The sequence below is a fragment of the Hemicordylus capensis genome, chromosome 7 (genome assembly GCF_027244095.1).
Source record: "Hemicordylus capensis ecotype Gifberg chromosome 7, rHemCap1.1.pri, whole genome shotgun sequence".
Classification (NCBI taxonomy): Eukaryota; Metazoa; Chordata; class Lepidosauria; order Squamata; family Cordylidae; genus Hemicordylus; species Hemicordylus capensis.
The window spans coordinates 18,019,782-18,046,635 of NC_069663.1; the positions used below are offsets into that span (position 1 = coordinate 18,019,782).

The 26,854-nt window shown below is 45.3% G+C and overlaps 3 protein-coding genes and 1 non-coding gene across 9 annotated transcripts in view; 2 read left to right on the forward strand and 2 right to left on the reverse strand.

Moving 5' to 3' along the window:
* Positions 1–1,910, forward strand: part of THEMIS2 (thymocyte selection associated family member 2) — a 25,491-nt gene extending 23,581 nt beyond the window's left edge. For both annotated transcript variants that reach the window (XM_053266996.1, XM_053266997.1), the window contains one exon: positions 116–1,910. In XM_053266996.1, coding sequence (XP_053122971.1) covers positions 116–216 — 101 coding nt within the window. In that variant the 3' untranslated portion in view covers positions 217–1,910. The remainder of the gene's footprint in view (positions 1–115) is intronic.
* On the reverse strand, positions 1,911–13,679 carry RPA2 (replication protein A2). Of its 2 annotated transcripts, XM_053267007.1 has the most exons (9): positions 13,489–13,679; positions 12,675–12,781; positions 10,513–10,614; positions 9,822–9,935; positions 8,227–8,301; positions 6,706–6,819; positions 5,477–5,590; positions 4,050–4,144; positions 1,911–2,532 (listed from the first exon to the last, which is right to left on the reverse strand). In XM_053267007.1, the coding sequence occupies exons 1-9, from the start codon at positions 13,502–13,504 to the stop codon at positions 2,448–2,450; spliced, it is 822 nt and encodes a 273-aa protein (XP_053122982.1). In that variant the 5' UTR covers positions 13,505–13,679; the 3' UTR covers positions 1,911–2,447. The 2 variants fall into 2 exon arrangements, with proteins under 2 accessions (XP_053122982.1, XP_053122983.1); XM_053267008.1 differs by lacking the exon at positions 12,675–12,781 and having other exon boundaries at positions 13,489–13,669.
* SMPDL3B (sphingomyelin phosphodiesterase acid like 3B) lies at positions 13,621–26,306 on the forward strand. 4 transcript variants are annotated; one of them, XM_053267001.1, is made up of 10 exons: positions 13,621–14,138; positions 15,973–16,181; positions 16,299–16,748; positions 17,546–17,759; positions 18,293–18,390; positions 19,619–19,762; positions 21,359–21,531; positions 22,400–22,580; positions 23,373–23,506; positions 24,815–26,306. In XM_053267001.1, exons 3-10 carry the CDS (start codon positions 16,688–16,690, stop codon positions 25,214–25,216), a joined length of 1,407 nt encoding a protein of 468 aa, XP_053122976.1. In that variant the 5' UTR covers positions 13,621–14,138; positions 15,973–16,181; positions 16,299–16,687; the 3' UTR covers positions 25,217–26,306. The 4 variants fall into 4 exon arrangements, with proteins under 4 accessions (XP_053122976.1, XP_053122977.1, XP_053122979.1 ...); XM_053267002.1 differs by having other exon boundaries at positions 15,973–16,748; XM_053267004.1 differs by lacking the exon at positions 15,973–16,181.
* Positions 21,075–21,143, reverse strand: TRNAE-UUC (transfer RNA glutamic acid (anticodon UUC)). The gene has a single exon. It is a non-coding gene; the product is annotated as a tRNA-Glu (tRNA).
* Positions 26,307–26,854: the final 548 nt, after the last annotated feature.

Below are 26,854 nucleotides of genomic sequence, written 5' to 3' on the forward strand. Positions count from 1 at the left end.
TTGCAGCGACATTATGTTTCAAAGCATATCGTGTTTATTGCTGTAAATCACCTTGTGGGTTGCAGACATGAAAAACAAGAGGTATACGTATTTAAAAATAAACCTTTCTTTTCAGGGACATCAGCCAGCGACGACTCTGACCACGACTATGAGGAACTTTGTGAAGAAGTTCAAAAGACAGTTCACAAGCTGCAAAGAGCTAGTATTAAGCACTGAGACTCTCATGAATCAGGTCACAGGCTCAGTTCTTTTGTCCTCATCTCTCTCCACCACGCTCTGGATAGTGAAGGTTGCTGCTTGTTCTCACCTTTTCCCATTATTTCTGGACAGCAGCTGCCATCTTGCTTTGGAAACAAAGGCCGAGAGCTAGAGTGGCCAAAAACTACAGGACAGGACTCTAATCAGCACTTCCAATGCTAGCACACAGGAGGACCGCAGTTTCCTTCCTTAAGTATAAAGACCAAAGAGTGAGTTATCTTTAGAGCCTTGTATGACAGTGTCTGTGCTCATGCTTTTTAGCAGGGCATGACCTAAGGTTAGGTGAGCACTAACATGGTAGCACAAAGTTATAGAAGCTTCTTAATATTTTAACAAACTACCCTGAGATCAGACACACAAGGCTTTCATTGCATTTGTAAAGTGCTGGATGCTGTTGACAAGGGTTTGCGTTAGCATGATTATATGGTTTGTGGTTGGGTGGTTTTTTGCGTGCTTTGTAATCTTTCCTTAACCAGTCAAGCATTCATCCTTGACTAGAAAAAAACAGGTGAATGACCTTCGTGTCTGTACTGTAATGCACCTAGTGGTGTGCATCTTGCATGGTCCGTGTTGCCTTTTTATCTGCTTTTAAAGCTGCTACCCAAGAAAGAGCAAAGCCTTGCCTTCTGCTCCAGTTTGTTCTCTAAAGGAGTATCCAGTTGTTAGAATAAAAGCTGGGATTATCTGGGTTTTGCAGGAGATTTTACATGAGAAGCCATGGCAAGATTGTGGAACACGGTATCCTAGGACAAAACAAGACCAGCCTTACTGTCTCAGGTCAAAGGCCCATCTACTCCAGCATCCTGCTTCACGTACTGGCCAACTGAGTTGATGTAGGAAGTGGGAGAAAGAGGACAATGCTCCCCACCACTGGTATTCAGGAGAATGTCCCCTCCAATCCTGGAGGAAATATACAGCTATCCAGGCTAGTGGCCACTGATAGCCCCGTCATCCATGAACTTGCCTCTGTCCCTTTTAAACCCATCTAGATTGGTGGCCATCACCACATCCAGCAGGAGCAAATTCCATAGTTTAACTACACGTTGTGTAAAGAAGTACTCTTATCTGTCCTGAGTCTCCCCCTAGAACTTACCTTCAAGGTAACATTAGTCCCAACTAAAAAGGCCCAAACATTGTAGTCTTTCCTCAGAGGAGTCACTCCAGCCCACTGATCATTTTGGTTACCCTTCTCTGCACCTTTCCCAACTCTACACTCCCCCGTAAAGGTGCCGTGACCAGAACTGTACACAGTATGCTGGGTGCAGCTGCACCAAAGGTTTATCTAAGGGCATCACTGGAGGAGGAAGGGCTTTTTGGGGAACCTGCTACAGCTGCCACTTGGTTGGAGTATCTGCTTTTGCTGTTGCTCCTCTCTCTTCCAGCTACTGCCTTATTTAACCAGAGTGCTACCGGAGGCATAAGCCAAAGGGCTCTCAGCCTGAGGTGATCAGCTGAGGCATGACAACCTTGACCTTCATTCAGAAGATTATCTAGCCCTCCAGCCTTTTCCTCTAGCTTGATACTATCCTTAAGGTGCAGTAACCAGAACTGTACACAATACCAGGTGCCGTCACACCATAGATTTCTATAAGGGCATTACTACATCAGCAGTTTGATTATGACAGAATCATGTCAGCGAAAGGAGAAAGATATCTCTTCAAAATAAAGGTGCTTTATTGAGTTATCAAAAGTTTCCTATAATAAGAAAGCTACTCCATGGAAGGGTTACTATTCATCCTAAGCATTTTTGTTAGGATGACTTTACCTTTATGCAGGGTGTGTGTGCGTGCGCGTGTGAGTGCTTCAGTGTGAAAGTTGAAATGCCATTTCCATGTCATGGTAGTCCACACAGCCACATCCATTTCCAAAATGGCTCAAAAAGCTACCAAAAATAATACAGGAAGACAGACTTGGGAGTGAGTACCATTCTTCACATGAAGTCCATTTGCCTTCTGACATACCTGCTTCAGTTGCTCATTTGGTATCATGACAGCTATCTGAGTTTTGTGCATGACAGAGGTCCCTCTGGGTAGGCAGAACTGAAAGTAATATTTCTGGGAAGTACAAAAGAAGATATCTTCCATGAATGCATAGCTCATGAGGACTATGTTATGAATAGGGCAGTATAATCCAATTCTTGCGCAAACTGAAACCCACTCAGTTCAAAAAGTTCATCTTCTGAAAGGCACCTAATCAGCATCTGTGGATTTAAAGTGATCATCATCCACAGTAGAATAGATGTGTCCTTCGCTGCTCAGAAACTCAACAGCTTTCCTAGAGGGAGAAAGAGAGAGAGAGAGAGAAAATTAGCTATGTAATTGTGTCCACTTGGATAGCATATCAAGCAGGAGTTATCAGATATGGCCATGCTAAGCCTTTCAGAGACAAAACAAGCAACCTGAGTCTTCCCAAACTGAGAAAGCAAAGAGGTGACTATGGGGAGTCATGATAGAGGTATATACAATTATGCATGGAATAGAGAGAGTGGAAAGAGAAATTTTCTCCCTCTTTCACAACACTAGAACCAGAGGTCATCCCATGAAACTGAAGGTCAGGGAATTTAGGACTGACAAAAGGAAGTACTTCACACAGCTCATAATTAATCTATGGAATTCTCTGCCACATGATATGGTGATGGCCATTAGATTGGGTGGCTTTAAAAAGGGGCTTAGGTCTATCAATAACTACTAGTCTGGTGGCTATAGGCCATCTCCAGCCTTAGAGGCAAGATGCAGGGGAGCAACAGCAGGAGAGAGAGCATGCCCTCACCTCTTGCCTGTAGGCTTCCCAGAGGCATCTGTTGGGCCACTGTGTGAAACAGGATGCTGGACCAGATAGGCCTTGGGCCTGATGCAGCACAGCTGTTCTTATGTTCTAAAGATCTCTCAACCAGTAGCTCAGAGAACAGTCAAGTCCACATACCAGAATGAAATATATTCTGAATCCAAAATTCTCTACGAGGTTCAAGAAGCAAGGACAAAGCTACAAAATAGTTGCAATTTGCCCACTTTTGAATACTACAATACTATAAGCTGGCAAGAATTTCTACAGTCTACCTCTGCAAGAATCCTGGAACTTATTTTTCTTGCTCCAGGATTCTGACCTGTCTCTCTAACTTAAAGATTGTCATTAGAGTTGCCACACTGTGATAGAGCATTTCTGACTACTGTGATAATTTAAATTGTTGTTGGCACTAATGCATACGTAACCCAACAGGGTGAGACAAAATCACTTGTGCATTCCTGCAGACTAACTGCAACTTTCCATAGTTGCTGGGATTTGGGGTTTTCCATTCTTTTTATGAAGATCATCAGTGGTCCACCAATGTATTTTAAACATCCTGCTGTGTTTTAATTAAACCAAGAGTGGATATTCAGAATCTTGTTAGCAGTTAAGATGGGATCTCTTGCCACAAATTAGTTACATGTACACACTCTTACTTAAATGCCTTCCTGCATCAGATTAGGGTCCAGGATTCGTTGCAAGGATCTCAGCCACCTAATGCTATGTAGTCCACTAGAAATTGACTTGTGTCCACTGGTGGAGCATGGTCTGTATCCTGCTAGCCCCTGCTGTACACCAATGCAATGCTGGACACAAAAAGGGAAACCTTCAGCTAGAAAAGGAACTCTGCCTGAGCACTGTGCCACTCATACTGGTTTCAAGGGTAAAAGGTCCCGCGGGAGTATCAAACAGCATGGCAAAGCTTCTTTCTCCCCCTCTGACTGAACTGAGTGAAGCATTGGGGCAGTCTACCCTTATCAAAGCCCATGGTTCCTGTACATACATACTTGATTGTTGGCAGATTCATATTATGTAGCTGGGATTTCAGGTCCTGAAGACTTATCCCCTCAGTAGTTGTGCAGCTTTTAATCAAATTCAGAACCTTGAAAAGCAAAATTCAGGCAGGGTTACTCATACACAAAGTGGCATCGCAGGGGGAAACACTTTGCATTCCAACTGCTTTAAGAGAATCTGTTTATATCACAGTGATAGGAGGCAGCATTAGACCTCTTGTTGACAGAATGAGCCCAACTACTGGAATTCTAACAGACAACAACAACAACACTATCTATAGAACGCTTTTCAACAAGAGTTCCCAAAGTGGTTTTCATAGAGAAAAATAAATAAAATGGCTACAGCAAAGCTATCTTCAGCTTTCAGCAGTGGAAGTTTGCAGTGATTGAAAATGCATGCATGCAGGAGGACCCTTGGGGGCTATGATTCACACATTCCAAGGGTTCTTTTCATTCAGATTTCATTCCAAGGGTTCTTTTCATACAGAGATGACTTGGCATTTCTTGTTACTGTGCATTTGCTTGCTTTAATGCAATGACAACTTTTAAAGCTAGTTACATTGTTTCTGATTTATACTGTTAGCCACTTCAATGACTTCTAATAGAAAGGCAGGTTATAAAATGTCTAAAATAAATAGTAATGCATTTTTAAAAGAATTGCAAGCCACTTTGAGCATGTTGATAAAGCAATCTAGGAAGCAATAAATCAAATATAATTTAACTCTCAAGTGTGTCATGAAACAAACACTGTTCATATGATCATAGGAAGCTGCCATATACCAAGTCAGACAATTGGTCTATCTAGCTCAGTATTGTCTACACAGACTGGCAGAGGCTTCTCCAAGGTTGCAGGCAGGAATCTCTCTCAGCCCTATCTTGGAGATGCCAGGGAAGGAACTTGGAGCCTAGATGCCCTTCCCAGAGCAGCTCCATCCCCTAAGGGGAATATCTTACAGTGCTCACACTTCTAGTCTCCCTTTCATATGCAACCAGGGCAGATCCTGCTTAGCTTAAGGGGACAAGTCATGCCTCCTACTACAAGACCAGCTCTCTTCCCATGTTGTTGCTGTCATGGGGTACCATACACCCCCATTGTGCAGTCTTCTGCTCTAATGATCCTTTTGTGTTTTTTGTGTATTGTGCACTGTGCCAGTTGCAGGGGAGCAACAGCAGGAGGGAGTATACCTCCATCCCCAGGTTGTGGGCTTCCAAGAGGCATCTGGTAAGCCACTGAGGGAAATAGGATGCTGGTCTAAACAGGTCTTGGCCTAATCCAGCAAAGCTGTTCTTATGTATTTGGATTCTCTGATCTGTATAAAGGCAACAAGGGCAATCAGCTGCCAAAGCTCTAGACACAGAAGCCACTGGAGGAGCAAGATGCAGAAAAATCAGAGGCTACTTAGAAATCCCTGTACACTCACCTGACTCTGGGGTTGTGAAAGTCCCCTCAATGGCAAGGCACCACTTCCTCCATAGCTCGCTACCGTGCTCATCCCCATGGGAGCAAGCGATGGAGGCATCTTCATTGAGGCTGACTAAAATACAGGGAGAGAAACAAAATGACCACCATGGTCATTGCATAATTCTGCACAAATGACATCAGAAGTTTAAGGTGCGGAAAGAAAGGCGAAGGAGACAGTCAACAAGAAACAGCAAGAGGCCGATTGGGCTGGAGGAACAGACCCAGAGCATTCTCAGCTGTGCCTGCTAAAGCTGTCTCGGCTCGAAGAGCCCTAGTCCCCCCCACCTACCCACACTCATCAAATGTTGTAAGTTGATTGCCCTCTAAGGAAGGAGAACTGGGTGGGGAAAGCCTCCTACCTGAATTTGGGAGCCATGCACTCTCCTGATTGGCCATCGTGAGAATTCTACAAGCAAGAGAGGAGGAGAGGAAAGGGACTGCCTGCAAGCTGGGTATGGAGGCGGGCAGTATTTTATTTATTTGATTTCTATACCACCCTTCCAAAAATGGCTCAGGGCAGTTTACACAGAGAAATAATAAATAAATAAGATGGATCCCTGTCCTCAAAGGGCTCACAATCTAAAAAATAAACATAGACACCAGCAACAGTCACCGGAGGGATGCTGTGCTGGGGGTGGATAGGGCTAGTGTTCCCTCTAAGGTGTGCGCACAGGAGGCATGGGGGCAGGGATCTGCAAATTTAAGCTTAGCTCGCTAGCCAGCCATTATTTGTGGCTGCCACCAATCCCTTCTTTTCCTTCAGAGTCTTTCCTGGCACACAGGCAGAGGGCTTAGAAGAGAAGCAGGTCTTTGGTCACTTGCACTGGGAGATGGAAAGCAACAGTGGGAGCCCTCTCCTCCTGCTTGGAAAGGATTCCTTCTCAAAAACAGCAGTGGAAGTAAGACCTCTGGGGAGACGTTCTGTGTGGTGCTGGTGACCGGCTCAGCAGAAAATGGGGCACTCACCACTGGCAAGCAGGCACATGGATGCTTGCATTCTTTCCCTCCACCTTCACGCTGGAGCAGGGTACAAGTTCTGGGCTTGCTGCCGCCACTCGCCTCTATATCCAATTCCCCCTCCTCCTACCTTGTTTGTAGAATGTTCATAGTGGTCCATAGCTCCCCAAAACTTTTCCTACCCTAATGCTGATCATGGGAACAGCCCTACTGCCTGGTTTCTACTCGTACCATGCTGCCTTTTCCGAGGATCATGTGTGCATTGACAACTTCAAGCAAGTGTGAAGTGAACTCGTTCATATCCTCCAGTGGCATGATCTTGAATGCAACCAGGCTCTTCTTGTTCTGTCAGAAAGCAAACCACAGATTAAACATTCTCAAATGACACTGACCAGGAGATACTGTGAAAAAGATACAAGTCCCAAACATCAATCATAGAGTGACCCTTAAGTTTGAGAACGTGCTCCCAACTAATTCCATTGGTGTTTTTTTTTAAATGCACAAGCAAGAGGCTAAGAACACTTTCTAAGTATGGTTACAGTATTACAAAGTCTTTACTCCCCGTAGCCCGAGTTCAACTTTTCAGCTTTTGCTGGTATGAATTGTTGTCCCAACCTGCTACAGAGTTTTCAAAACCCTTCTGCATCTAAAAAAAGAATACATTGTTACATGAACCATCTCTAATCACATTCTCCAAGAATTCTACAAAACTCAAACATCTTCCGTTTACTAAAGCTGTGCTACATTTGTTTATTATTCAAAAGATGTATATGCTGCCATTCTTCATAAGTGGCAGCTTACAACAATTTATTCTCTCTCACACACTCACACCTGAACAAAGCGAGTATTGTTCCCCACCCCCAGTTATTCCACAGTGCCTACCAAGTTTGCCCAGTACCCATTAAGCATACTGACATGTACAGGATAACTTTGAGGAATTTACTATTAACGTTACATAAGCTATCTTTCCATTTGATGACTGTAGAGCCTGATTTTAATAAATAATTATGTGTCTTATTTATTCTAGTTGTACATCTAGTTCCTTTACAACACTGAATAAATGCTATCTGGTCATCAAGACGTTGCTTGTTTGTTAGTCAGCATGCCCTTAAGCTGCTCCAGCAGGCATCTGAGCCTTCTCCCTCCACATCTACCATGTTCTAGCACAGCCATCTGCCCAAGGCCCTTTTCACTAAAATTCGCTGTTTTCATAATTGTTTTTAACAGGCTGCTTCTAAAAATGGGCATATTTAGCAGTTCCCTAGAGACCTTTCCTTTTAATTCCCTAGCATAAAATATTTAGTTATGCTGGAAGTGCTTAGAAAGGAAACATGTTATTTGAGCAATATTAATGCTGCTAGAAGGATGAAGGTTCATTCCTAAAGATATTTATTACAATGGCAAATAGAATGGGAAGGATGCATCGGGCTTTGAAGTCTATTTGCGATCTTGCTGAAGCCAGAATGAATTTCTACTGAAACCGGGCACATTTTAAGCTCGGTTAAGGCTCAAATAGACAAGCAACACATTTTCAAAGCAAGTAACAGGGACTTGTTCCACAAGCAGACAAAAATCACATATCCTCCTTCCTAGCTGGATAGAGCAGAACAGAAAATGGATAGGATTCTGGACTGTAAAGAGGTTGGTATCTATTGGTAGGGAGCAGAGGGCACTAATGATCTTGCTTTTAGCCAAAGTATTGACCTAACTAGGAGGTCTCCCTTTCAGATTCTCCAAGTCTATGACTCTTACCTGGAAAGAGCGCAAGTGACCAGCCACTTTCACATATGTCCCAGGTGGCACCACAACATTCTCACTGCCAGCCTCCTTCAAAAATAAGGGAAAAGAGGTCAACCACTTTTCAGCCTTTACCAGCAATGCCAAACTACTTTAGGGTCATAGGAAGCTGCCGTATACCGAGTCAGATCATTGGTCCATCTAGCTCAGTATTGTCTACACAGACTGGCAGTGGCTTCTCCAAGGTTGCAGGCGGGAATCTCTCTCAGCCCTATCTTGGAGAAGCCAGGGAGGGAACTTGGAACCTTCTGCTCTTCCCAGAGCGGCTCCAACCCCTAAGGAGAATATCTTACAGTGCTCATACATGAAGTCTCCCATTCATAAGCAACCAGGGCAGACCCCACTTAGCTAAGGGGACAAGTCATGCTTGCTACCACCAGACCAGCTCTTCTCTCTCCACACTTGGGTTATCCAATCTGTTTGGAAGTGTTTTCTCTACTATTGTATGGAATCCACAAACAATGTAACTGAAGCAGTTCAAAGAACTGTTTCTCATGTCCCCGCAACTGACAGTAAGCACAGCCTAATCATTGCTGCCTCTCTCATACAGAGTCAAGCACTGAATGGGCACACATTGGCTTGGATCCCAACATACTACTCCACTAGGGGAAGGGGTCCTTGCACAGAGCGGGAACTCAGGATCCAAACCATTCCTAGTTGTGCTTTTCCAGAGAATATTCCCCTTCAGAATTTACAGCTTTAAATAAACTCTTATGTTTACTCAAGTAACTCCCAATGACTTCAATGGAATTTACTTCCAAGTATGTAGCCAGAACACTGCAACCTTCATGAGCTAATCTTCACCAACACAGTGAAGTAGATAATTATTAACCTTGCTTTACAGATAGGAATATACAAAGCTGCCATATATGGAGTCAGACCATTGGTTCATCTAGCTGAGTATTGTCAACACAGACTGTTAGCAGTTATCCAAGGGTGCAGTCAGGAGTCTCTCTCAGACCTATTTTGGAGATGCTACAGAGGGAAAGCATGAAAGCATACAGGTGCTCTTCCACTGAGTTATGGCCCCATCCCCTAAGGGGGATATCTTCCAGTGTTCATATGTAGCCTTCCATGCAAATGCAAACCAGGGCAGACCCTGCTTAGCAAAGGGGACAATTCATGTCTGCTACCATAAGACCAGCTCTCCTCCTGGTTCCAAACAGGGCTGAGAGAAAGCAACAAGGGCCTTCTTTTGACCACCCCCGCCCCAATGCTTTCTGTGGGAACCTGCTAAGGTGTCCCCAGGTTGCTAGCTGCCCATGCCCAGTTGTAGAAAGGGGAAAGGCTCACCGGTAGAAGAATGAATGCAGATTAGAATTTGGGCAGGAGCCCAGGTGCATGTCTGATCAGAAGCAAAGACAGGAAGGAACTGGGGAATCACACCTGAGCATGCTGGGAGAAGGGGGACAGACTTCAGCTACTTGAAAAACACCTGAGATTTCCTGTCTATCAGGAGCAAGGAGTGGAGGTTAACCCTTTGTGAGCCGTGACCTCCTACACTGAGGGAGAAAGCAACATGATTTCCTTAACTATTTCCACAGTCTTACATCAGTGTCCACCCACTGCCTCACATCCATCGGGGCGGCAGTCATGTCATCCACTTTGTAGAGAATGTTCGTCGGTGCTTTTTCAGCTTGCCTGATTATACCTACAATAATGACCTGTGGGGGAAAATAGACAGAAAAGGCATGTTCAGTGAGACAACCTCTGATTTCACACTGGATCGCAAGACTAGAAGCAACCCAAGGTTATTTGGCTCAACACCTTACCCTTCTGCACGTTATTAAACTCTGCCTATTAATTAACCCACTCCAAGTGAATTATAGAGGCTTTTCTCAAGTGTAGCCTAACCCAGGCTAGAGAAGACCAGCCTGGGTTAGGCTGCATTTGAGAACTGCCAACGAAACCCCAGCTTTTGGGCCTGACCGAGCAAGCGCTCCCTTAACCCAGGCTACCTGCTCATGTGTAATCGCAGGTTGTTTCCAGCCCTGCTGCACACACAGACAGGAGCCTAGAGTGGCCATCTCTTGGGGGAATCCCGTAATGCATTGCACGTGTTGTGCGGTGTGTTGTGGGATTCCTGGACATGTCGACCCGGCCTCCGGAGTTGCACCACACAGCGCTGCTCAGACCATGCTCCCCAAACAAGAACTCCCTCAAGTAAAACAAGCCTCCCCCACACCTGATCGCCCTCCCCAGTCCCAAATCTATACACACCAGGGTGGCTAACCAGTTTACCTGTGAAATCTCAACTTCTTTGATCTTGAAGGCATCATCCACCTGCTCAGCAGAAAGTAACTGAGACACAGTGCAGGGAACAATGTTCTGTGTCCTGGATCTCTGTGAAGGAGAATGGAAAAAAAAAATCTAAATACTCAGTACCTTCCTCTTGGAAGAGAAGATGGCACTGCCTAGCTCAACGAACAAGTTGATTTTTTAAAAACCTAACAGTAAAAGGTAGAATACTTAATTACCTCACCACCACCACCGCCCACCTCTTTTTTTTTAAAAAAAAATGTTGAATGTTTTAGTCTCTAGAAGTTATTTTCTCATCCCAGGAATCAGTGAAGAGTTTTTGTTTTGGTCTGGCAGGAATTTTTCTCTTCTCTTGCAGAAGGGAATTTTGCTAGAACTTTATCCAAGTGGTTTGGAGCCAATCTATCAGCATTATACAAGGCTAGAGTTTGGAACAATTAAGGCAGTCAGCATCAAGCTTCCAAAAAGGGTAAGAAATGCTCAAGATCATTTCCTGGGTTACAGAGACTGCAAAAACCAACAAAACCAAAAACCAGAATTGATGACCCGCTATCTCTAAAGGAGACGGTTTGTGATTGTATTTATCTTTGCTTCACCAAATAAATTTGATGTATTTATTGGATATAGAGGCAGCTGAGGCTTACACTCAGAGAGAAGGCAGCATGAAGTGTTACTAGCTGAGCTTATTCTGCTGGCTCCCAGAAGCCTCCCTGTTTACAGCTGCATCTCCAAGCTTGAAGTTTGCACTTTTGCTATGCTCAGGAGCTGCACCACAACGTGAGCTCCCAGTTTATGTTATGCATGGGGACAAGTCGCTTAGTTGGCAGTGGACTGGTCATCCCTAGATTTGGCTGAAAGCAATACAAATTGCATTGAGGATTAGCTTCACACCCCCTCCCCAAAACTAGACTTCAAAACTAGCTATTGCAAATTATCTGGCATCCGAGATCATTTTAGAGTTAGGATGAACTCAAACTCCTCTCATCCTCTCACAAGAGAGATAATATCTGTTGCTAATGAAGCACTTAGGCTACATTAGCAACAGGTATTATCTCTCTTGTGAGAGGATGAGAGGAGTTTGAGCACTTAGGATACAAAGGCAAAGCAGATAAGGGGATGAGTCAGTGACGTAACTTTGAAAGTGTGCCTATCGAAACTTTTGATAGAATTGTTGGGAGAGTCAGTCCCAACACAGGATATTCTTTGATGCATCAGCATACTCTAGTTTTCATTACAACCAGTCTTGCACACAACAGGCAATTCACACCCTGCCCGACCCAGGAAAGACAATCAGAAACAACGCATTCCGAACCGCCCGCCCGCCCGGGCTCTCCTATTCAGCAAGGCATGACAGGAGACACATTTGGGGATAGAAGTATCCCTAAATCCATGACCCAGTGTGTTCCCCTTTCCATCCTACTGGGGACTCTATTGTGTGCTTTCCTGTGTCTATCACTGGAGGCTCCAACTGCAGAACATCACAAGTGTGTTCCCTCGTGCCTCTCACTTGGGATTCCATTGCAACAGGGACTTCAGCCAGCCCATCTCTATGCTCCCTTGTATGCTATACTTGGGATCCTGCTGAGCATTCCCTATGCTCTCTTGCAACCTGAAGAGAGTCTGAAATCACTACCTGGACCGGTCTGTGTGCCCTTCCAGCCAGCATCCCTAGCAGACTGCAGAATATTATGGCTGTGTCTTTAACAAATGACACATCCTACTAGACCATCCAGTCACATAGGAAGTTGCCTTATACCGAGTCAGACTATTCGTCCATCTTGCTCAGTATTGTCTACACTGACTGGCAGCGCCTCTCCAGGGTTATAGGCAGGACAAAGGAGTCTCTCCCAGTCCCATCTGGAGATGCCAGGGAGTGAACCTGGGGTCTTCTGCATGCAAGCAGATGCTATTCCACTAAGCTATGGCCCCATTCCCTAATGGGAATATCTTACAGCACTCCCATGTAGTCTTTCATCCAAAGGCAAACTAAAGCAGACCCTGCTTTGCAAAGGAGACAATTCATGCTTGCTATCACAAGACCAGCCTTCCTCCCCAAGAGTATTTCTACTCTTTCAGAGAAGTCAAAGAAGAGCTCCCAGAAACACAAGAGAGACCTAGTTTGTTTTACACAAAGTTCTACATACCGATTTCTTTTCACCTTGGGTCGCAGAAGGCGATGCAAACCCCCCAGGGGATTGTGTATATCCAACACCACCACCACCACCACCACCATATCCACCGTCAAAGCCAGCTGGAAATAAAAATATAAGTTATAGAAAGAAATAACAAGGCTACTTCTGCCCTTTTTGAACTCTGGACTCTAAAATGAGGCCCCGAACTCCTCCAAGCAGCGTTCCCGCTAATTTTTTTTCCATCTGTGAGTGAAATGAGTTTTGTCCTGGATTTAAAATTAACTGAGCAGACATCAAAAAAGTGTGTGTGTGCATATTTAACATATTTTAATACTGCCCAAAACTTACATCTCTGCTTTGCATAAGCACCTGCTTTGCAGGCAGAAGGCCCCAGGTTCAATTCCTGGCAGCATCTCCAGGTAGGGCTGGGAAAGACTCTGGCCTGAACCCTTGGAGAGCCGCTGCCAGTCAGAGTAGCCAATACTAAGCTAAAGGGACCAAGGGTCTGACTCAGTATATGGCAGCTGCCTATGCTCCTAGCAGTCACCCCACCTGCTCAGCACCTCAACTGGAAGCACTGCTCCCTGAACTGGCTGCTTCCCCACTTCCCATCCCTCCCACGTCTGTGCGACTGGCAAGCCTGAGGGCAAGGCCGATGTCACGGTTTGGGTTTTTAAAAAGTCTCTGAACAGGGCCTAAAACATTCTAGGCGCCTTGCAAATAATACTAGTAGGAATAGGATTAATGCTGCTGCCCACAAGGCGTCCACACACTTGCAACAACTCTTGGGCAAGTCGCCCTCCTTGCCTTTCCTCCCCGCGCTCACCGTGACTGCCCCACATGTCGAAGAACGAGAGCCGACAGCGCGCGCGAAATAGCGTTCGTTCAGGCGGTTTTTCCCGTTTGCTTTTTGGCCCCGACCTCGCCCCGTCGTCTGGCGCGTGCGACACACAAGCCAATGGACGCCTTGGGCACCTAAAAGAAGGCAGTCCTCGCCCCCCGTTTCCTTCCTCGCTCCACCCTCCTCACTGCACGAGCAGCCAATCGGGTTGTCGCTCTCCACCAGATTTGGGGGCGGGGTCCACGCAGCAGCTGTCCGGGAAATTTCCTAGCTCCCCCTGCGGTGGGTTTCTTTCTCTTGGTAACATAGAGGAAGAGAAGGCTGGGAGAATGGGATACTTCTGGTTCTGAATCGAAGGCCGTGTCTGGTCTATGCCAACGCACTAGAAACAGGGAAGAGAAAGAAAAGGAGACTCTGCGTGGACGCATCCATCATCACAGGCTTTTATCGGCCCTTTTCATTCGGAACCGAGCTAACGGCGAGGATGATCATGAGGAAGATGAAGAGTACTTATATGCCGCTTTAGCAAAAAGTTCACAAAGCGTTTTTGCATAACAATATACACGGCGCTTAGTGTAGCAAGCGCTCTCGTGGATTACGATCCGCTTCATCATATGCAATGGATCAAACTGAAGGTACAAAAAAGACTCTTTGCTCCCCCCCCCCGACCCTCGCCCGTCCGTCGGACAGGGTTTCTTAGATTTGGGTCTCTAGATGTTGCTGGACTACAACTCCCACAGTCCCCTTTGGCCATTGGGGATGGCCAAGGGGGGTGATGGCGCCAAGCATTTTAGATCCAGGGTGTTAGATAAAGGTTGTGCCTGGAGTCGGTGTCTGCTCCTGGCGACCACAGAGCCCTGTGGTTGTCTTTGGTAGAATACAGGAGGGGTTGACCATTGCCTTCTCCCGCGCAGTACGAGATGATGCCTTTCAGCACCTTCCTATAATGCTGCTGCCTGATATAGAGTTTCCCATATTCTGGGAAACACACCAGTGGGGATTTGAACCGGCACACTGACAGCCTAACCTCAAAAATTTCTTGTTTTGTTTTTAAGTAATGTTTTACCTTTGTTTTTATCTTGTTGTAAACCCTAACCCAGAGACGTAAGTTTGGGGTGGTATAAAAATATGTTAAATAAATAAGATAAATAAATGGCTGGAGAGATGGGACTCGAGGGCTTTAGATTGCTTAGAAACGATCTGCAGGGCCTGGAGTGCTCTCTGCTGCAGCAGAAAGGATCTCAAATGTGCTGCTGTTTTGGGATGTAGGACTAGAGGCCCATTTGCTTCATATCAGTTAGAGGGGCTGTTCACACAAGCATGTGCAAAACCCAGCAGCCTGCAGGGAGCACAAGCACGCCACACCCAGCAGCCTGCAGGGAGGTTGTTATAAGCACTTGGCTGACGAGTATGGGAAGTTATTTGTAGGCTGTATCTGGTTGGCACACTTTACTTTTACTTTATCTGGTTGGCAGAGCACAAGTTGTGCAGGGCTGATAAAAGCGACACAAGATTCCTGGTTGCCCTGCCTTGGCAATATTCTACATTGCTTAATTTCAGGGCAAAAGTACACGGTGATATACTGTGTTTATTGCAGATCATTGACTGGACCACAGAAAATATCAGACTTGGTGCTTAGTTATTTTGTCAGGAGGTTGTCGGTTTGAATCCCTGCTGGTAACTATATTGGGCAGCAGCAATATAGGAAGATGCTGAAAGGCATCATCTCATACTGTGTAGGAGGAGGCAATGGTAAACCCTTCCTGTATTCTACCAAAAACAACCACAGGGCTCTGTGGGCGCCAGGAGTCGACACCAACTCAATGACACACTTTACCTTTATGTCTGGCTAGAGATACATTCTGGCTGGGACTAGCATCAGAGGTTGGCATGGTTGGGCAGCTGCTAAGGGCCATGGAAACATTGGAAACTGCCTTCTACCAAGTCAGGCCATTGGTCCATCTAGCTTTGCATTATGTACACAGACTGGTAGCGGCTCTCCAAGGTTTCAGGCGGAAATCTCTCTCAGCCTTATCTGGCGATGCCAGGGAGTGAACCTGGGACCTTCTGCATGCAGCCATGCAGAAGCAATTCCACTGAGATATGGCCCCACCCCCAAGGGGAATATCTTACAGCACTCACACGTAACCACCCATCCAAATGTAAACCAAGGTAGACCCTGCTTAGCAAAGTTCCATGCACACTACCACAAAACCAGCAATCCCCCTCCCAACCAGGTCCCCTCCCCCAACTGTTGATCCTTGAGACCACCTCTGTGCCTGTAGCCTGTGTGTCTGGGCATTTTTTAAATTCAGAACTGCACAATGGCATGGGTGAGTGTGATTTGCTTTGCACACACAGCCTGTGCCACTACAGCACACCCTGTGCATGTTCCTTGAATAATAACTCCCTGAATGTTGAGGCATTTCTTGTGTCAGTTTTTGTTTGTTTTCTGTTTGTTGTAAACAGCCCAGAGACATGTGTTTGGGACGGTGGCCAAATATATTAGGAGCCACTTAATGGTGCAGCAGTGAAATGACTTGACTAACAAGCCAGAGGTTGACGGTTCAAATCCCTGCTGGTACGTTTCCCACCTATATCGGGCAGCAGCGATGTAGGAAAATGCTGAAAAGCATCGACTCGACAACACACTTTATTTTACTTTACAAATATACTCAGTAAGTAATAATGATGCCCCTGTGTCCAAAGTCTGAACCCTTCCCCTAGCCCTGTTCTAAAAATGTTGCTGTCACTCACTGCTACATTCTGTTCCTCCATTTGGGTCTGATCTTTAGCACCTAACTGAACATAAACTGGCCTCGTTAATGTTTGCTGCCGGAAGTCGAAGTGTCCTGCCAAGTCAGCAACGAACTTATTTCAGTCAGAAGGGAAGGAAAAGCGAGAGGAAAAGGTGTGGTCCCTTTGGCGTATTTTAGGAAGAAGAACATGCCAACCAGTTGCCTCTTTCAGTCTTCGCATGCTCATTTGTTTAAAGAGCCTGCAAGTCTGTCTGTCTTTAAAGATAGCAGCATTGCTTAGCAAACTGGGTAGATCCAATTCTGATGCCAAGTAGGGTTGCTTCAGCCACAGTGAGTCAGGGCTGGGAGAGGCTCGCTTTTCCCACGGCTGCACCTTCAGAAGACAAAGTGGATCATCAGCTGGCAACGGGCCTCTTTTGACCAAGATGGATCTTTGGAGGCTTGCATGGCTTCTGGTGCACTGCAGAGCTGTGGCTGCCAACTCAGGTAATGTACACCTTGAGCTTTAGATTCTTTGGTTGCTTGAGCGTATGCCATGCATTCCAGCTAGCTTGGCAAAGAGGCACCTTTTAACGTGGTGATTCTCGTTGGAAACTTTTGTTGAAAAGCGGTAAATAAATATTTGCTGCTGCTGTTACAGAACCAAGTGCCAATGGGGAACTAGAACAGTTAATTTAGCCCTACAATAATTGAAAACATGTTCTTTTATAATTCATATGAAGACAAGAACCCTGCTAACTTGGCAAAGAGGCACCTTTAACGTGGTGATTCTCTTTTATTTAGCAGGGGGAGATTAACTGGCCCTCTCCACCTCCAGCATAGTACTTCCAGTGACTGTTGCTGCTGTCTATAACCAAACACTGGGAAAAGCAAACCATGCCAGTGGGCATCTGGTACAAGAACCTATGGCATATACTGCGATCTCAGAAAAGCAAACCCATATTATTTGGTCCCGTTCCAACCAGACTACAAATAATGCTTTTTATGTAATTTGGTCAGATCTTATTCTTTACAGCAATTGGGGAAATTATGGTTGTTTTTGTACCCCAGACAATATTAGAGAGATCAGGGCCATGCCAGGCAGGGCAGAGAAAGAGCTGAAGCCCTCCACTGTGATTCTGAACTGCAGGAGGACTTGATCTGGCTGCTTTTTAAAAAATTTAAGTAAATCCTGTCAGCACTAAGGATAGGCGTAATGCAACTGGTTCTGAGCTTGACTCTTGCCTCTTCCTAAAGTGAAAGCTGAGCAGTTTCATCGATGCTCCTTCTTTGATCTTTAACAGGCTCATTTTGGCACATCACGGACCTTCATCTGGACCCGGAGTACACACTGACGCCGAACCCATTACAGGTGTGCCCATCTGCAGGCTCCCAACCAGTACCCAATGCAGGGCCTTGGGGAGATTACTTGTGTGATGCTCCCTGGATCCTGGTCAACTCTTCTGTCTATGCCATGAAGGAGATCCTCGCTGACCCAGACTTTATTCTCTGGACTGGGTATGGCACTGCTTGCTTTGTACAAGATCTATTAATGAGTTTTTTGAAATGTATATCCTACTGAGCCCAGAGTGCCATATTACTGCACTCTCCTTAAAACAGCCATGACTTGCATGGCTATTATGCAGACAAAAACAGACCTGCATGTGCTCTCGGAATGGTACCTAGACTGGATGGGTGGGACCCAAAGAGAATGTTACCTTCTCCATGGCTTGCTGTTTCCTTGTGCTCTCTCTGTGCTTTTATCCACCTGTTAGTTTTACCTTTCCACAGATGAAATCCTAGATGATTGCTATATTTAGAGTTGTCAAAACTGAGTCCCCAGATGTTGTTGGACTATAACTCCCATCACCCCCTGCCACAATGCCCTTGGCAGGGGGCAATGGGAATTGTAGTCCAGCGACATCTGGGGAGCCAAGTTTGAAAACCCCTGTCATTTGGTTAGAAAGCCTATATATGGTCAATCCAGCCAGGGGTTTGTTCAGTCTTTGTCCGGTGTCTGTGACCTTGATGGCAGTTGTGTTGCTTTCCAGAGATGACACTCCTCATGTGGGTAATGAGAAACTGAGTGAAAAAGCTGTGTTGCAGATAATCGAACGACTAACCAACCTGATCAAACGTGTCTTTCCAGGTAAGGTGATGTGCCAAAATGGCTGGGTGTTGCCAATGACAAAAATCAGCACCAGGTGCTCATCAGCTTTTAAAGTTCAAGAAGTTGAAGCTACTCACTCTGTTGCAAGACAGGAGGTAATACTCCTCTGAAGACTTTCAAGGATAGGCAGCAGCAAGGGAAACTTTACATGTAGAGGCAGGGATGTGTGTGCTACTAGAAATCAGTTCTGCGGCAAGCACGCTGGATTCTGTCGTCTATATTTATTCATTTAACATTCTTGTATGCCACCCACTACTGAAGTCTCTAGGTGGTTTACAATATTAAAACAAACCAAGACATGTTTTAAAAATGTAAAACATATAAAAGTTCAAAGTAAAATAGCTACCCATAAAAAACACATCTAAATAAATAAATACATACATGTATAGCCCTATTCAGACATTATCTTGAACACTCGTTCCGAGTGTACATGGGTATGGATCTGTACACGGGTACAGTTTTTTACATGTTATGCTGAACATAGGTACAGCCGCACACTTCCTATCTGTACCATGCATTTGTGGGGCCTGTACCCAGGTAGTATGTCTATGGGTTTTTTTGCTTCTGGCCGGTGATCGAAATAAAGATCCATTCATTCATTCAGCTCTCATTGGGAGTTGGCCGAGGATGATGGGAAGGCCATTGTGGGTGTGGATGATGGGAGCTGTAGTCTGACAATATCTGGAGACCCAAGATGGGAATCCCTGGCATGAGCCATTCTATGCTTTATTTTTTAGTAGGTGGTGCCTTCCCCGTTCTTTGTGGAGCAGAGATCCATTTGGGAGTGGGAGTCTGAGAGGAGCACAAAGGATGATATTGTCAGAGTTGGAGTGCAGAGTTGAGACTGCTTTGAGATGGGCAACAATGATGTCCCTCCTTCCATTCCTGGTTGGATGGAAGAAAGGCTGTTTCCGGATAGGGCTCTTCCGAGTTTACGTGTTGAGGGTCTCTTCTTGGCCCAAGCTCCCCTGTTCTGGTTACCAGTAGAGCAGCTCTGCCTACCATCTGGACTACTGAACAGCTGGAGTGATGCAGCTTTCAGCCAAGGCTACATAATCCAGCAGTCATAATCCAGTGCTGAGCCATTTACAGGGATTGCCCCATAAATGACTCAGCACTGGATAATGACTCTAGCTTCTTCTGGCACTAAAACGCTTTTCCTGAATGTCCCCACCCACGTTCTGAGTTGACTTCTGCTTTCTTCCAGGCACTCCAGTCTTTCCTGCAATGGGCAACCATGATTTCCACCCAAAAAACCAGTTTCCACCCGAGGAGAACAGGATCTACAATGCCACAGCGGAAATGTGGCGCCTCTGGCTTGGTGACAACTCTACACTTGCCTTCAAAGCAGGTGTGTGCTAGATCAGCTGGGACAACTTCAGGTTATTTGGGGCCTTGAGGAGTTAGAAGGGAATCCAGGAAGCCCAAATTAGTTGAGTCCCCCTGGTTCAGTATGTACAATGAGAAAGCAAGTGGGTGTTGCAGACTTTCGAAAGAAGGCAGTTTTCCTAAGAACAGAGTGCTTAGATTTTGGGGTTGGTGTGGGACTCGTATTTGTATAGAAGCTGGAACTTGATTAAATGTTTCAAATCAAGCCAACTGTTAAGTAAATTATTTTAAATCAAAATGGCCATATCCTAATTTCACAGTGAGCTTATAATTGGACTGATTCAGAAGTCACGTGGAACCATGGTTAAATCTTGGTTCTGTAAAATGTCTTGGAGCCCCAGCAGCATATGCTCCTCCCTCCCTTGCCCACGCAGAGAGATTTCAAAAGGATTCCACTTCCGGCTGAAATTGGAAACAAAACCAAGATGGGTTGTGACATCCAAACCGTTAGGCCTTTCTAAAATGTGGTGACACTCTTCTGTTTAGCAAGTGGAGAGTGTTCCTCCAGTGGGAGGAGAGCTGGTCTTGTGGTAGCAAGTATGAATTGGCCCCTTTGCTAAGCAGGGTCCACCCTGGTTTGCATTTGAATGGGAGATGGCATGTGTGAGCACTGTAAGATATTCCCCTTAGGGGATGGGGCCGCTCTGGGAAGAGCATCTGCATGCTGGCATGCAGAAGGTTCCAGATTCCCTCCCTGGCATCTCCAAGATAGGGCTGAGAGAGACTTCTGCAGGCAACTTTGGAGAAGCTGCTGCCAGTCTGTGTAGACAATACTGAGCTAGATGGACCAATGGTCTGACTCAGTATCAGGCAGCTTCCTATGTTCCAGTGATTGTTGCTAGTCTTTTACCTTGTGTTTCTTTTTTAGATTGTAAGGCCTTTGGGAACAGGGAACCACAATACCATTTATTCTGTGTAAACTGCTTTGAGGACTTTGTTGTTGTTGAAAAGCAGTATATAAATATTTGCAATCATCATCAATCATCTTGGTTAATTTTAGCCACATTGCTTGAAATACACCACGATCCGAAGCCAAGTGGGTTTCACATCTCAGTTTATTTCAAGCAATTTGGTTAGAATAAACGAAGACTGACCAATTTTGGACATCATGACTGATCTTGGTTTGTTTCTAACCACAATCAAATATAACACAGGAAGCTGCCTTATACTGTGTCAGACCCTTGGTCCATCTAGCTCAGTATTTTCTACACTGACTGCCAGCAGTTCTCCAAGATTTTAGGCAGGAGTCCTACCTGAAGACTCCCAGCCCTACCTGGAGACACTAGGGATTGAACCTGGGACCTTCTGCATGAAAAGCAGATGCTCTACCACTGAGCTATAGCCACAGCCCCATTCTGACTTTCACATGAGTAGGGAGGGTGTGTTTGTGCTCCCAAGACTCAAGGACACCAAGTGGTACCAAGATTTAACCATGGTTCCATGTAACGTCTGAACAGGCCCATGTTTCTAGTTAAAGCCACAGCTGCTAAATATACTCTTGTTCTTTGAGGCCAGCAGAGACCAGATTAGATTAGATGTTCTTCTGACTGCCTTGCAGGTGCTTTCTACAGTCAGCTGCTGCCTGGTCCTGGCAAAGGAAGGCGAATGGTTGTCCTCAACACAAACCTGTACTATGAAAATAATAATCAAACCCTCAGCCTGCAGGATCCAGGAGGCCAGTTCCAGTGGCTGGAAGAAACGTTGGCCAATGCTTCAAAAGCAGGAGAAAAGGTTTCTTATATCTGCCTTTATTGCTTATGGACTCTTGCTGGTGTCTATCTTATGTTTGTTTTTTAGATTGTGAGCCCTTTGGGGACAGGGATCAATCTTATTTATTTATTATTTCTCTGTGTAAACTGCCCTGAGCCATTTTTGGAAGGGCAGTATAGAAATCAATCAATCAATCAATCAATCAAATAAATAAATAATAAAAACAGGCACCCCTTCACTGCATTGTGACATGTATTCAGTAAAAAGATAAATTGCCCTCACCAACATTTTGGATTAGTATATTCTCCCGGGAGCAGAAGAGGGAGCCCACATGCATTGCACACATCATTCCCGATCCTCCAAACCAGGGGGTTCCCTGGCTTTCATCTTGATCTTGACCATGTGTACCCAGAAATAAGTCCCATTTATTTCAGTGGATCATATTTCCAGGTGAATAGGCTTAGGACTGCAGCCATAGCAATTCTATGCTGGACAGAGCGGCTCTATTCAGACACCACACCAAACCAGGGTTAAGGAAGCTTAGCCATGGTTTGGCGTGATGTCTGAACTGACAAGCTATGGTTTGCGACCAGCTACCAAGCTAGAATCAGGAACCATGGTCTGAAGCAAGCATTTCAAGAGCATCTCTGATGTGTGGGATGAGTTTGAGGTTTCCATTCATCCTCCACAGTTACGAGGGAGGCAGATCACTATTATTCCCATTATGCAGATGACAAACTGAGACTGAGCCTTGGTTAATTAGCATATGGTCACCCAATAGGTATGTGGCTGTGCAGAATTTTAGAGCCAGTCTATGTTCCTGTACCATTATACCTTGGAGCTCAATGTGCTTTCCCTCCCTTCTCAACTTGCCTCCTTTCTTTTACAGGTCTATATTATTGGGCACATCCCACCAGGCTTCTTTGAGAAGAAACGAGGCAAGCCCTGGTTCCGAGAGCACTTTAACCAAAGATACACAGAAATCATTCAGAAGCATCATGGAGTGATTGTGGCACAGTTCTTTGGACATCATCACACTGACAGCTTTAAAATGTTTTACAGTAACACAGGTACACTCCTCTTGATGTCAATAGATTCAAATCCTCCATATCCTCTCTGCAGCCCAAAAATATAAGTTTGTCTTTTGAAAATATGCACTGACGTCTCTGGCTCAATTCAAACACTGCCTCAAACCACAGTTTGCACTAGCCAAAATTTAGAACACAAACTATGTTTTGAGCTGTAAAATAGGTAAGCCATGGTCTAGAGTTTGTCTGCTTTCATCTCCCCTTCACTAAATCCATTCATGACATCATGGTACAACAGCCTCTGGAAGCACAGCAGTGGCCATAACCCTGGTTTGCAAACTTGTTTCAGACCATGGGTTCTGATACTAGCTTGCCAGCTGATTGCAAACCATAGCCTCTCAGTTCAGACAGCATGCCAAACCATGGTTAAGCCTCCTTAACCATGGTTTGGCATGATATCTAAATTGATTCATTTGTCCAGCATAGAAATGATATGGTTGCAGTGTTAAGTCTTTCTACTTAGAAATATGATCCACTGAAATAAATGGGATTTATTTATGTGTAGACATTTAGATCAGGCTGAAAGTCACATTCAGATATCCCATACTCCATGGTCTGGAGGATCAGGAATGATCTATGCATGTGTTCTCCATCTTCCACTCACTCTAGGTTTAGTAGGATTTGTCAGTTTGCTGTGACATTCAACCTGGCAAACCATGGTTTGAGGAATCAGACCTAACCAGGGTTGCAGACCTCAGGATAAGCTCCATACATATGCTGTATTGTATTGTTTTGCCATCTTATGCATGTTTCAATTGGACTCTTCTTTTAAAGGTTCCCCGGTCAGTGTCATGTTTTTAGCTCCAGCAGTAACCCCCTGGAAGACCACTTTACCCGGTGTGCACAACGGAGCAAACAACCCTGGCATCCGGGTCTTCACATATGACCGAGACACCCTGCTAGTGAAGGTAGAAGGAAAATGTCAAACATTTATGTTTGTCTTCAGCAAATCGAATGTTAGTGCCATTAAGGCAGAGTCCTCGGGCAGAGAAGTTAATAAGGCCCAACGAAGGAACAGGCAGAGAACTGTGTGGGTCAGACTTCTTTGGGTATTGACTACAGCTGCTTGTTTCTGGTTTGCTTTATATTACTGGCAGGGTGCTATGCAAAATATAGCAGTGACACACTCTTGCTCACAAGCGTTTATCGTCCATGTTAAACAAAAGCGATTAATTAGGGGATGGGGAAGAAGTTGGATGATGAGGATAAATTTGTAGTAAATTGGAATGGGACGATGACATAAGAAGCTGCTTGATACTGAGCCCAGCTGCGTGTCTGCTCTGACTGGCAGCAGCTCACCAAGGTCACAGGCAGAGGTCTTTCCCAGCCCCGTTATCTGAGATGCTTCTAGTTGAAAATGGTGGAGAGGTTGAATCAGGACCTTCTGCTCTATAGTCTAGGTAGGACCAGTATTTCCGCCTTCCTTATGAACCCATCCGTCAGGTAAGGTTGGAACTCCTCACTTAATGAGTCATTTCGCCTCGAGTCACCAAGATACATCTCTCCTGTTTGCCCAGATGTTTTAAAAACATTTATGTTCTATCAGTCACTGATCTTGATCTGTGTTTTTGGTTGTTTTAAGTGTGTGTGTGTGTGTGTGTGTTTGTGTGCGTGTGGGTATTTTAAAAACTGGTTTCATAAGTCACTGTGAGAGCTTTTATAATGAAAAAGCCAGGTAGAAATTTATAATACATACATCATTCTGTGAAAGGGGCAGATAAGAGTCATACCAGCACCTGTGTCAGTAAATACTGTCAGCACCTGTGTCAGTAAAGCACCAGTATTAACAGGTTCATTCCTGGCATGGATTCCTTCTTAGCATGGTTAATTCCTCGCATGAATTCACCACTGTTGTCCACATAGGAAGCTGCCTTCTACCAAGCCAGACCCTTGAAGATCCGTCTAGCTCAGTATGGTCTACCCAGACTGGCAGCGGCTTCTCCAAGGTTGCAGGCAGGAATCTCTCAGTCTCAGCCCTATCCTGGACATGCCAGGAAAGGAACTTGCAACCATCTGCATGCAAGCAAGCAGGTGCTCTTCCCAAAGCAGCCCCATCCCCTAAAGGAAATATCTTACAGTGCTCACACAGTCTCCCATTCAAAGGCAAACCAGGGTGGGCCCTGCTTAGCAAAGGGGACCATTCATGCTTGCTACCACAAGACCAGCTCTCCTCCTCATCAACCAGTTCTCCTCAAATGCCTTCTGTTCTGTTTTAGGATTTGACGACTTATTATTTAAACCTCTCCCTCGCTAACACAGAGTCCCCCAAATGGGAGAAGGAGTATAGCCTGACGGAGGCTTTCCAGATCCCGGACGGTTCTGTCCTTTCCATGCACGTCTTGCTGGAGAAGCTCATGAAGAACAACAGTCACTTCCAGCAGTACTACCGCTACAACTCAGTTCAATATGACCTCACAGACTGTGACAAGAGCTGCCAGACCGACCACATCTGTGCCATCGGGGAGGTCGATTTTGCAAAATACGACCAGTGTATTAAAGCCAGGAGCACCGCACCAGCGTCCCCCATCCCAATGCTCAGCCTCCTTTTATTTTGCTCAGGGATGGCGCTTGTTACTCTCGGCCTGTGGGGAGCCTTGAACAGACTGGTACAGAAGTAGGGCCACGTGGATTCCATATGCTGGACAAAAAAAGCATAGAGCGGAACCACCACCACAGGGACTAGCACCTTGAGAATCTCAACCTTTTCATTTTTTAAAAAACAAAGCTAGATTCCCGAGTACATATACAGAGAGACAAGTGGGTGCCAATTGCATGCTACCTCCTTTAAAAAATGAGAATCATTTAAATTGCAACTCTGAATGCATATAAGAACTTGTGAAGCTGCTTTGTATTGAATTGGACCACTGCTCCATCGAAGGAGATGGCCTGACTCTACACTGACTGGCAGAAGGCAGCAGCTTTTCAGGGTTTCAGACAGGCCTTTCCCAGCCCTTCCTGGAGTCGCCAGAGATCAAGCTTGAACCTCTGCATACAAATCAGATGTTCTTCTACTGAATTACAACCGTTTCTGTGTCTTATCGAGATAATTCTACTGCAACAAGATTCAAAGACTTTGATCGCATATTACTTTTCTTAGAAATCACACAGGACAATCAAGACCCATTGATAGGCATAAGAACAGCCTTGCTGGATGAGGCCCAAGGCCCATCTAGTCCAGCATCCTGTTTCACACAGTGGCCCACCAGATGCCGCTGGGAAGCCCCCAGTTCCCTTTGCCTTTCAGGGAAAAACAAATATGGCTTGCTGATCCTTTGCTGCAACTGCATACCGAATTTGGATTGGATCCCACACCTCTCCCACTGACTTGAATTGCTGAACCACTGAGTATTCTGGTAGGGAGGAGAAGGGAAAGTTGTAATGTACAGCAGCAGGCTCGTTTAAAGGCACACAGAAAGAACAGTAGTAGTAAAGCTCATTCACATGTTATATTTGTACAGTGTACACAGGAACAGATCTGTACACAGGTGCACCTATTCACATGTTATGCTGAATGCAGGTACAGAAGTACATTTCCTATCTGTACCATGCATTTGAAGGGCCTGTATCCAGGTTCACAAAAACATGTGCAAGTGTACAGGCATCTGTACACTAGTGTAATGTCTGAATCAGCAACATGCACTGAATAACAACCTTATCTGCCGTATGGGGAAAGAGACTTCATTTGAATTATATTTTTCTTTGAATAGAGCTCATGATTTCATTATTAGTGAAAATAACTGGTTTGATCTGAGTCATAGGTTCTTCTTCCCATTAGCTGAAAATAAGGGACAAATGGCATCCCTTAAGGGACAATTTTGGGCAGAAACAAGGGACGTCTCTGCATGCTACTCAGAAATAAAACCCCACGGAAATCAATTCAATCCTCACTGCAGTCTGAGTGTAAGTAAGGCTTAAGTTACGCTTCGGTAGTGGTTAGAGTGCTGGACTAGGATTGGGGAGACCCGAGTTCCAATCCCCATTCAGCCATGATACTAGCTGGGTGACTCGGGGCCAGTCACTTCTCTCTCAGCCTAACCTATTTTACAAGGTGTTGTAAGGAGGAGAAACTCAAGTATGTACTACACCGCTCTGGGCTCCTTGGAGGAAGAGCGGGATATAGATGTAAAAATAAAAAATAAAACAAGTAACTTACTGCACAGAACCGCGCTGCTATGCATGCAGCATGTTTGCTTTGCTGTTTTCCAAACTAGTTCTAGCTACTTCCGATGCCCAGCAGTCGCTTTGACTTGCGTGTT